This window comes from Oncorhynchus masou, unplaced genomic scaffold (genome assembly GCF_036934945.1).
Source record: "Oncorhynchus masou masou isolate Uvic2021 unplaced genomic scaffold, UVic_Omas_1.1 unplaced_scaffold_682, whole genome shotgun sequence".
In the NCBI taxonomy this organism is placed as follows: Eukaryota; Metazoa; Chordata; class Actinopteri; order Salmoniformes; family Salmonidae; genus Oncorhynchus; species Oncorhynchus masou.
Window position 1 is genome coordinate 283,881 of NW_027013271.1, and position 12,026 is coordinate 295,906.

The following is a 12,026-nucleotide window of genomic DNA, read 5'->3' on the forward strand; positions in this document are numbered from 1 at the left end:
ATTGTGTTGTGTACGGTATTATGTGTGTATTGTGTTGTTTACTGTACTGTATTGTGTTGTGTTGTATACTGTATTATGTTGTGTATTGTGTTGTGTTGTGTACTGTATTGTGTTGTGTACTGTATTATGTTGTGTATTGTGTGTTGTGTATTGTGTGAAATGTTGTGTACTGTGTTGTGTATATAGTTGTGTATTGTGTGTTGTGTATTGTGTGTAATGTGTAGGGTGTGTTGTGTATTGTGTGTAATGCTGTGTACTGTGTTGTGTATATAGTTGTGTATAGTGTGTTGTGTATTGTGTGTAATGTTGTGTAGTGTGTGTACTGTCTTGTGCATCGTACCTTGATGTATCTCTTGGTGTGTACTGTGTGTAATGTTGCGTAGGGTGTGTTGTGTATTGTGTGTAATGTTGTGTAGTGTGTTGTTTAGTGTGTGTAATGGTGTGTAGTGTGTGTAATGGTGTGTATTGTGTGTAATGTTGCGTAGTGTGTGTACTGTCTTATGTTGTGTATTGTGTGTTGTGTATTGTATGTAATGGTGTGTAATGGTGTGTTGTGTATTGTGTTTAATGTTGTGCAGTGTGTGTAATGTTGTGTAGTGTGTGTAATGTTGTGTATTGTGTGTAATGTTGTGTAGTGTGTGCTATGTATTGTGTGTAATGTTGTGTAGTGTGTGTTGTGTATTGTGTGTAATGGTGTGTAGTGTGTGTTGTGTATTGTGTGTAATGCTGTGTAGTGTGTTGTGTATATAGTTGTGTATTGTGTGTAATGTGTTGTGTATATAGTTGTGTATTGTGTGTAATGTTGTGTACTGTGTGTAGTGAGAGTTCATCAATGAGCTTGATGCCTTGATAAGCTCCTTTCCTGAGGACGGCTCACCTCTCACAGTCCTGGGCGACTTTAACCTCCCCACGTCTACCTTTGACTCATTCCTCTCTGCCTCCTTCTTTCCACTCCTCTCCTCTTTTGACCTCACCCTCTCACCTTCCCCCCCTACTCACAAGGCAGGCAATACGCTCGACCCCATCTTTACTAGATGCTGTTCTTCCACTAACCTCACTGCAACTCCCCTCCAAGTCTCCGACCACTACCTTGTATCCTTTTCCCTCTCGCTCTCATCCAACACTTCCCACACTGCCCCTACTCGGATGGTATCGCGCCGTCCCAACCTTCGCTCTCTCTCCCCGCTACCCTTTCCTCTTCCATCCTATCATCTCTTCCCTCTGCTCATACCTTCTCCAACCTTTCTCCTGACTCTGCCTCCTCAACCCTCCTCTCTTCCCTTTCTGCATCCTTTGACTCTCTATGTCCCCTATCCTCCAGGCCGGCTCGGTCCTCCCCTCCCGCTCCGTGGCTCGATGACTCATTGCGAGCTCACAGAACAGAGCTCCGGGCAGCCGAGCGGAAATGGAGGAAAACTCGCCTCCCTGCGGACCTGGCATCCTTTCACTCCCTCCTCTCTACATTTTCCTCCTCTGTCTCTGCTGCTAAAGCCACTTTCTACCACTCTAAATTCCAAGCATCTGCCTCTAACCCTAGGAAGCTCTTTGCCACCTTCTCCTCCCTCCTGAATCCTCCTCCCCCTCCCCCCTCCTCCCTCTCTGCAGATGACTTCGTCAACCATTTTGAAAAGAAGGTCGACGACATCCGATCCTCGTTTGCTAAGTCAAACGACACCGCTGGTTCTGCTCACACTGCCCTACCCTGTGCTCTGACCTCTTTCTCCCTCTCTCTCCAGATGAAATCTCGCTTCTTGTGACGGCCGGCCGCCCAACAACCTGCCCGCTCGACCCTATCCCCTCCTCTCTCCTCCAGACCATTTCCGGGGACCTTCTCCCTTACCTCACCTCGCTCATCAACTCATCCCTGACCGCTGGCTACGTCCCTTCCGTCTTCAAGAGAGCGAGAGTTGCACCCCTTCTGAAAAAACCTACACTCGATCCCTCCGATGTCAACAACTACAGACCAGTATCCCTTCTTTCTTTTCTCTCCAAAACTCTTGAACGTGCCGTCCTTGGCCAGCTCTCCCGCTATCTCTCTCAGAATGACCTTCTTGATCCAAATCAGTCAGGTTTCAAGACTAGTCATTCAACTGAGACTGCTCTTCTCTGTATCACGGAGGCGCTCCGCACTGCTAAAGCTAACTCTCTCTCCTCTGCTCTCATCCTTCTAGACCTATCGGCTGCCTTCGACACTGTGAACCATCAGATCCTCCTCTCCACCCTCTCCGAGTTGGGCATCTCCGGCGCGGCCCACGCTTGGATTGCGTCCTACCTGACAGGTCGCTCCTACCAGGTGGCGTGGCGAGAATCTGTCTCCTCGCCACGCGCTCTCACCACTGGTGTCCCCCAGGGCTCTGTTCTAGGCCCTCTCCTATTCTCGCTATACACCAAGTCACTTGGCTCTGTCATAACCTCACATGGTCTCTCCTATCATTGCTATGCAGACGACACACAATTAATCTTCTCCTTTCCCCCTTCTGATGACCAGGTGGCGAATCGCATCTCTGCATGTCTGGCAGACATATCAGTGTGGATGACGGATCACCACCTCAAGCTGAACCTCGGCAAGACGGAGCTGCTCTTCCTCCCGGGGAAGGACTGCCCTTTCCATGATCTCGCCATCACGGTTGACAACTCCATTGTGTCCTCCTCCCAGAGCGCTAAGAACCTTGGCGTGATCCTGGACAACACCCTGTCGTTCTCAACCAACATCATGGCGGTGGCCCGTTCCTGTAGGTTCATGCTCTACAACATCCGCAGAGTACGACCCTGCCTCACACAGGAAGCGGCGCAGGTCCTAATCCAGGCACTTGTCATCTCCCGTCTGGATTACTGCAACTCGCTGTTGGCTGGGCTCCCTGCCTGTGCCATTAAACCCCTACAACTCATCCAGAACGCCGCAGCCCGTCTGGTGTTCAACCTTCCCAAGTTCTCTCACGTCACCCCGCTCCTCCGCTCTCTCCACTGGCTTCCAGTTGAAGCTCGCATCCGCTACAAGACCATGGTGCTTGCCTACGGAGCTGTGAGGGGAACGGCACCGCAGTACCTCCAGGCTCTGATCAGGCCCTACACCCAAACAAGGACACTGCGTTCATCCACCTCTGGCCTGCTCGCCTCCCTACCATTGAGGAAGTACAGTTCCCGCTCAGCCCAGTCAAAACTGTTCGCTGCTCTGGCCCCCCAATGGTGGAACAAACTCCCTCACGACGCCAGGACAGCGGAGTCAATCACCACCTTCCGGAGACACCTGAAACCCCACCTCTTCAAGGAATACCTAGGATAGGATAAGTAATCCTTCTCACTACCCCCCCCCTTAATGATTTAGATGCACTATTGTAAAGTGGCTGTTCCACTGGATGTCAGAAGGTGAATTCACCAATTTGTAAGTCGCTCTGGATAAGAGCGTCTGCTAAATGACTTAAATGTAAATATGTAATGTAGTGTGTTGTGTATATAGTTGTGTATTGTGTGTTGTGTAGTGTGTGTAATGTCAAGTAGTGTGTTGTGTATATAGTTGTGTATTGTGTGTAATGTTGTGTAGTGTGGTTTGTATATAGTTGTGTATTGTGTGTAATGGTGTGTAGGGTGTGGTGTGTATTGTGTGTAATGTTGTGTATTGTGTGTAATGTGTAGTGTGTGTAATGTTGTGTAGTGTGTTGTGTATATAGTTGTGTATTGTGCGTTGTGTATTGTCTGTAATGGTGTGTAGTGTGTGTAATGGTGTGCAGTGTGCATATAGTTGTGTATTGTGTGTAATGGTGTGTGTTGTGTATTGTGTGTAATGTTGTGTAGTGTGTGTAATCGTGTGTAGTGTATGTACTGTATTGTGTGTAATGTTGTGTAGGGTGTGTTGTGTATTGTGTGTAATGGCGTGTAGTGTGGTTGTGTATAATGTTGTGTAGTGTGATGTGCTGTGTATTGTGTTGTGTACTGTATTGTGTTGTGTACTGTAGTATGTTGTGTATTGTGTGTAATGTTGTGTAGGGTGTGTTGTGTATTGTGTGTAATGTTGTGTAGGGTGTGTTGTGTATTGTGTGTAATGTTGCGTAGTGTGTGTAATGGTGTGTAGGGTGTGTTGTGTATTGTGTGTAATGTTGTGTGTTGTGTGTATTGTGTTGTGTTGTGTACTGTATTGTGTACTGTATTATGTTGTGTATTGTGTTGTGTTGTGTACTGTATTGTGTACTGTATTATGTTGTGTACTGTATTGTGTGTAATGTTGTGTATTGTGTATCGTGTATTGTGTGTAATGGTGTGTGCTGTGTATTGTGTGTAATGTTGTGTAGTGTGTAATGTTGTGTAGTGTGTGTAATGTTGTGTAGTGTGTGTAATGGTGTGTAGTGAGCATATAGTTGTGTACTGTGTGTAATGGTGTGTAGTGTGTGTAATGTTGTGTAGTGTGTGTAATGGTGTGTAGTGTGTGTACTGTCTTGTGCATCGTACCTTGATGTATCTCTTGCGGGTGACGTACATGTGGATGAGAGAACGAAACTTGACCAGACTCTTTCTCATCTTCAAATAGCGCTTCCTGTAGGGAGGGAGGGAGGGAATGAGAAAGGCAGAGAGAGAGGGAGGGATGAGAGGAGAAAGGGAATGAGTAAGGCAGAGAAAGGGAGGGAGGGAGGGAGGGAGGGAGGGAGGGAGGGAGGGAGGGAGGGAGGGAGGGAGGGAGGGAGGGAGGGAGGGAGGGAGGGAGGGAGGGAGGGAGGGAGGGAGGGAGGGAGGGAGGGAGGGAGGGAGGGAGAGACAGAGGGACAAGGAGGGAAGGAGAGACAGAGGGAGAAGCAGGGAAGGAGAGACAGGGAGAAGGAGGGAAGGAGAGAAAGGGAGAAGGAGGGAAGGAGAGAAAGGGAGAAGGAGGGAAGGAGAGAGAGGGAGAAGGAGGGAATGAGAGACAGAGGGAGAAGGAGGGAAGGAGAGACAGGGAGAAGGAGGGAAGGAGAGACAGGGAGAAGGAGGGAAGGAGGGACAGAGGGAGAAGGAGGGAAGGGGGGACAAGAGGGAGAAGGAGGGAAGGAGAGACAAGAGGGAGAAGGAGGGAAGGAGAGACAAGAGGGAGAAGGAGGGAAGGAGAGACAGAGGAGAAGGATGGAAGGAGAGACAGAGAGAGAAGGAGGGAAGGAGAGAGAGGGAGAAGGAGGGAAGGAGAGACAGGGAGAAGGAGGGAAGGAGAGACAGAGGGAGAAGGAGGGAAGGAGAGACAGAGGGAGAAGGAGGGAAGGAGGGACAGAGGGAGAAGGAGGGAAGGAGAGACAGAGGGAGAAGGAGGGAAGGAGGGACAGAGGGAGAAGGATGGAAGGAGAGACAGAGGGAGAAGTAACACAGACGTCGCAGTAGTTTTACAGTGCTTACAGTATGTACCGTGGTAAAATCATTAGGTTGCCATCGGGTGGTTACGTGTTCTTTACCCTGTCTGGTATCTGTAGTAAGGGTGGTTATGTGTTCTTTACACTGTGTGGTAACTGTTGCAGGGGGGGTTGTGGGTTCTTTACCCTGTCTGGTAACTGTAGTGAGGGTGGTTGTGGGTTTTATACCCTGTCTTGTAACTGTAGCGAGGGTGGTTGTGGGTTCAATACCCTGTCTGGTATCTGTAGTGAGGGTGGTTGTGGGTTCTAAAGCTGTCTGGTATCTGGAGTGAGGGTGGTTGTGGGTTCTTTACCCTGTCTGGTAACTGTAGGAAGGGTGGCTGTATGTTATATACCCTGTCTGGTATCTGTAGTGAGGGTGGTTGTGGGTTCTATACCCTGTCTGGTATCTGTAGTGAGGGTGGTTGTGGGTTCTAAAGCTGTCTGGTATCTGGAGTGAGGGTGGTTGTGGGTTCTATACCCTGTCTGGTAACTGTAGTGAGGGTGGTTGTGGGTTCTTTACTCTGTCTGGTATTTGGAGTGAGGGTGGTTGTGTGTTCTATACCCTGTCTGGTATCTGTAGTAAGGGTGGTTGTGGGTTCTATACCCTGTCTGGTATCTGTAGTGAGGGTGGTTGTGGGTTCTAAAACTGTCTGGTAACTGTAGTAAGGGTGGTTGTAGGTTCTATACCCTGTCTGGTATCTGGAGTGAGGGGGGTTGTGTGTTCTATACCCTGTCTGGTAACTGTAGCGAGGGTGGTTGTGGGTTCTAAAGCTGTCTGGTAACTGTAGTGAGGGTGATTGTGTATTCTTTACCCTGTCTGGTAACTGTAGTGAGGGTGGTTGTGGGTTCTATACCCTGTCTGGTATCTGTAGTGAGGGTGGTTGTGGGTTCTATACCCTGTCTGGTAACTGTAGTGAGGGTGGTTGTGGGTTCTTTACTCTGTCTGGTAACTGTAGTGAGGGTGGTTGTGTGTTCTTTACCCAGGGATCAGGGTAAGAGGTCAGGGGTCAGAGGTTAGGGTCAGTACCTGGTGAGGAAGCCTCTACAGTAGGCCTGTAGTCTGATGATCTTGGTTCTGAACTCCTTGTATCGTTTCCTGACAAAGAACATGCGTGTGTATCTCTGCAGGGTGAGGGCCGCCACCTGACGGACACGCTCTCTCTTAGACTCCAACAACTGGTACACGTCCTCCTTCAGAAACAGCTGGAACAACACACACAGAGAGAACAACCAGACATCACTGTTGGACTGTAGTTTACATTGTCACTGAAAGTGTTGTACAGGAACAGGAAGCCAGGTGAAGAGGTTCTGGTCTCTCACCCACACAACACATCCTGAATTAACATGCTCAACTTAGTAGCTACTACTTGGTAGGCCCTGGGTAGGAGGGTTAGGGGTTAGGTGTAGATGGTTACCTTCGTAACAACTACTTGGTAGGCCCTGGGTAGGAGGGTTAGCGGTTAAGTATAGATGAATACCTTAGTCACTCCTACTTGGTAGGCCCCGGGTAGGAGGGTTAGGGGTTAGGTATAGATGAATACCTTAGTCATCCTACTTGGTAGGCCCCGGGTAGGAGGGTTAGGGGTTAGGTATAGATGAATACCTTAGTCATCCTACTTGGTAGGCCCCGGGTAGGAGGGTTAGGGGTTAGGTATAGATGAATACCTTAGTCACTCCTACTTGGTAGGCCCCGGGTAGGAGGGTTAGGGGTTAGGTATAGATGAATACCTTAGTCACTCCTACTTGGTAGGCCCCAGGTAGGAGGGTTAGGGGTTAGGTATAGATGAATACCTTAGTCACTCCTACTTGGTAGGCCCTGGGTAGGAGGGTTAGGGGTTAGGGGTTAGGTATAGATGAATACCTTAGTCACTCCTACTTGGTAGGCCCCAGGTAGGAGGGTTAGGGGTTAGGTATAGATGAATACCTTAGTCACTCCTACTTGGTAGGCCCCAGGTAGGAGGGTTAGGGGTTAGGTATAGATGAATACCTTGGTCACTTCTACTTGGTAGGCCCCAGGTAGGAGGGTTAGGGGTTAGGTATAGATGAATACCTTAGTCACTCCTACTTGGTAGGCCCCAGGTAGGAGGGTTAGGGGGTTAGGTATAGATGAATACCTTGGTCACTCCTACTTGGTAGGCCCCAGGTAGGAGGGTTAGGGGTTAGGTATAGATGAATACCTTAGTCACTCCTACTTGGTAGGCCCCAGGTAGGAGGGTTAGGGGTTAGGTATAGATGAATACCTTAGTCACTCCTACTTGGTAGGCCCCGGGTAGGAGGGTTAGGGGTTAGGTATAGATGAATACCTTAGTCACTCCTACTTGGTAGGCCCCGGGTAGGAGGGTTAGGGGTTAGGTATAGATGAATACCTTAGTCACTCCTACTTGGTAGGCCCCAGGTAGGAGGGTTAGGGGTTAGGTATAGATGAATACCTTAGTCACTCCTACTTGGTAGGCCCCAGGTAGGAGGGTTAGGGTTAGGTATAGATGAATACCTTGGTCACTCCTACTTGGTAGGCCCCGGGTCGGAGGGTTAGGTATAGATGAATACCTTAGTCACTCCTACTTGGTAGGCCCCGGGTCAGAGGGTTAGGGGTTAGGTATAGATGAATACCTTAGTCACTCCTACTTGGTAGGCCCGGGTCGGAGGGTTAGGGGTTAGGTATAGATGAATACCTTAGTCACTCCTACTTGGTAGGCCCCGGGTCGGAGGGGAACCAGTTTGCTGAGCATGATGACACAGTTCTCCCCATCAGGAGCTGGAGGCTGCTTCACACCCACCAGAGACTTGTACCTGACACACACAAACACACAGGTTAGAGGAGGCTGTCCCCACCAGGGTCTGAGACCTGACACACACAAACACACAGGTTAGAGGAGGCTGTCCCCACCAGGGACTGATACCTGACACACACAAACACACAGGTTAGAGGAGGCTGTCCCCACCAGGGACTGATACCTGAGACACACAAACACACAGGTTAGAGGAGGCTGTCCCCACCAGGGTCTGATACCTGAGACACACAAACACACAGGTTAGAGGAGGCTGTCCCCACCAGGGTCTGATACCTGACACACACAAACACACAGGTGTGTTACCTAAACAGGAAGACGTTGAAGGCCAGTCTAACAGGGTGTGTTACCTAAACAGGAAGACGTTGAAGGCCAGTCTAACAGGGTGTGTTACCTAAACAGGAAGACGTTGAAGGCCAGTCTAACAGGGTGTTACCTCAACAGGAAGACGTTGAAGGCCAGTCTAACAGGGTGTTACCTCAACAGGAAGACGTTGAAGGCCAGTCTAACAGGGTGTGTTACCTAAACAGGAAGACGTTGAAGGCCAGTCTAACTGGGTGTGTTACCTAAACAGGAAGACGTTGAAGGCCAGTCTAACAGGGTGTTACCTCAACAGGAAGACGTTGAAGGCCAGTCTAACTGGGTGTGTTACCTAAACAGGAAGACGTTGAAGGCCAGTCTAACAGGGTGTGTTACCTAAACAGGAAGACGTTGAAGGCCAGTCTAACAGGGTGTGTTACCTAAACAGGAAGACGTTGAAGGCCAGTCTAACTGGGTGTTACCTAAACAGGAAGACGTTGAAGGCCAGTCTAACAGGGTGTTACCTAAACAGGAAGACGTTGAAGGCCAGTCTAACAGGGTGTTACCTAAACAGGAAGACGTTGAAGGCCAGTCTAACTGGGTGTGTTACCTAAACAGGAAGACGTTGAAGGCCAGTCTAACAGGGTGTGTTACCTAAACAGGAAGACGTTGAAGGCCAGTCTAACTGGGTGTTACCTCAACAGGAAGACGTTGAAGGCCAGTCTAACAGGGTGTTACCTAAACAGGAAGACGTTGAAGGCCAGTCTAACAGGGTGTTACCTAAACAGGAAGACGTTGAAGGCCAGTCTAACAGGGTGTTACCTAAACAGGAAGACGTTGAAGGCCAGTCTAACAGGGTAACCCTCTCTCCGGATCCTGATGGTCTCCAAGATACCAGAATACCTCAGCTGACTGCCGACCAGCTCCGTCTCAAACACACCTGGCTCCTACACATACAAGCAAACACACACATATTATGGCAATACCAACAATATCACTGTAAAAACCTCTCTGGGATATGTGGGACGGTAACGCCCCACCTCGCCAACAGCCAGTGAAAGTGCAGGGCGCCAAATTCAAAACAACAGAAATCCCATAATTAAAATTCCTCAAATATACAAGTATTTTACACCATTTTAAAGATAAACTTATTGTAAATCCAGCCACAGTGTCCGATTTCAAAAAGGCTTTACGATGAAAGCACACCAAACAATTATGTTAGATCAGTACCTAGTCACAGATAAACACAGCCATTTTTCCAGTCAAAGAGAGGAGTCACAAAAAAGCAAAAAATAGAGATAAAATGAATCACTAACCTTTGATGATCTTCATCAGATGACACTCATATGACTTCATGTTACACAATACATGTATGTTTTGTTTGATAAAGTTCATTTATATTGGCGCATTATGTTCAGTAGTTCCAAAACATCCGGTGATTTTGCAGAGAGCCACATCAATTTACAGAAATATTCATAATAAACAGTGATAAAAGATACAAGTATTATGCATGGAACTTTAGATAAACTTCTCCTTAATGCAACCGCTGTCAGATTTCAAAACAACTTTACAGAAAAAGCACACCATGGAATAATCTGAGTACAGCGCTCAGACAACAAAGCAAGCCATACAGATATCCGCCATGTTGTGGAGTCAACAGAAGTCAGAAATAGCATTATAAATATTCACTTACCTTTGATGATCTTCATCAGAATGCACTCCCAGGAATCCCAGTTCCACAATAAATGTTTGATTTGTTCGATAAAGTCCATCATTTATGTCCAAATACCTCCTTTTTGTTCGTGCGTTTAGCACACAATCCAAACTCACGACGCACCGGCAAGTCCAGGCGAAAGTTCATATGAATGGTCATATTACAGGTCGTAGTAACATGTCAAACGAAGTATAGAATCCATCTTTAGGATGTTTTTAACATAAATCTTCAATAATGTTCCAACTGGAGAATTCCTTTGTCTGTAGAAATGAGATGGAACGCAGCTAACTCTCACGTGAGCGCGAGTGATCAGCTCATGGCACTCCGGCAGACCTCTGGCTCAAACAGTTCTCATTCTCTCCTCCATCACAGTAAAAGCATCAAACAAGGTTCTAAAGACTGTTGACATCTAGTGGAAGCCATAGGTAGTGCAATATGACCCAGATTCCAGATTCCCCACTTCAGATTCCCCACTTCCTGGTTGGATATTTTCTCAGGTTTTTGCCTGCCATATGAGTTATGTTATACTCACAGAGATCATTCAAACACTTATAGAAACAGAGTGTTTACTATTTACATTTACATTTAAGTCATTTAGCAGACGCTCTTATCCAGAGCGACTTACAAATTGGTGAATTCACCTTCTGACATCCAGTGGAACAGCCACTTTACAATAGTGCATCTAAGTCATTAAGGGGGGGGGGGGGTGAGAAGGATTACTTATCCTATCCTAGGTATTCCTTGAAGAGGTGGGGTTTCAGGTGTCTCCGGAAGGTGGTGATTGACTCCGCTGTCCTGGCGTCGTGAGGGAGTTTGTTCCACCATTGGGGGGCCAGAGCAGCGAACAGTTTTGACTGGGCTGAGCGGGAACTGTACTTCCTCAATGGCAGGGAGGCGAGCAGGCCAGAGGAGGATGAACGCAGTGCCCTTGCTTGGGTGTAGGGCCTGATCAGAGCCTGGAGGTACTGCGGTGCCGTTCCCCTCACAGCTCCGTAGGCAAGCACCATGGTCTTGTAGCGGATGCGAGCTTCAACTGGAAGCCAGTGGAGAGAGCGGAGGAGCGGGGTGACGTGAGAGAACTTGGGAAGGTTGAACACCAGACGGGCTGCGGCGTTCTGGATGAGTTGTAGGGGTTTAATGGCACAGGCAGGGAGCCCAGCCAACAGCGAGTTGCAGTAATCCAGACGGGAGATCCAAACCTACCTACCTACTATCCAAACCTACTAATAATATGCATATATTAGCAACTGGGTCTGAGTAGCAGGCAGTTTACTCTGGGCACCTTATTCATCCCAGTTTCTCAATACTACCCCCCAGTCCCAAAATTAAACTCTTTCACACTGTGATGTGGAGACCTACCTTCTGACTGTCTGGCTTAATGCAAGCGTACCAACAATACCACTGTTAAACTGTGATGTGGAGACCTACCTTCTGTCTGTTTGGCTTTATGCAGCGTACCAACAATACCACTGTTAAACTGTGATGTGGAGACCTACCTTCTGTCTGTTTGGCTTAATGCAGCGTACCAACAATACCACTGTTAAACTGTGATGTGGAGACCTACCTTCTGTCTGTTTGGCTTTATGCAGCATACCAACAATACCACTGTTAAACTGTGATGTGGAGACCTACCTTCTGACTGTCTGGCTTAATGCAGCGTACCAACAATACCACTGTTAAACTGTGATGTGGAGACCTACCTTCTGACTGTCTGGCTTAATGCAGCGTACCAACAATACCACTGTTAAACTGTGATGTGGAGACCTACCTTCTGTCTGTTTGGCTTTATGCAGCGTATAAACGATGGGTTGCACCTGTCAAGAGAAAGGGGAAAGATTCAGTACCAATAACTCTACCTCTTCCCTCTCATCTTGT

At 48.1% G+C, this 12,026-nt stretch overlaps 1 protein-coding gene across 1 annotated transcript in view; it reads right to left on the minus strand.

Moving 5' to 3' along the window:
• The window catches only part of LOC135536902 (unconventional myosin-XV-like), a 192,614-nt gene that overhangs the window by 162,692 nt on the left and 17,896 nt on the right, over nucleotides 1-12,026 (minus strand). Inside the window, 5 exon segments of the mRNA XM_064963124.1 lie at nucleotides 4,444-4,528; nucleotides 6,376-6,551; nucleotides 8,021-8,138; nucleotides 9,260-9,384; nucleotides 11,920-11,965. Coding sequence (XP_064819196.1) covers nucleotides 4,444-4,528; nucleotides 6,376-6,551; nucleotides 8,021-8,138; nucleotides 9,260-9,384; nucleotides 11,920-11,965 — 550 coding nt within the window.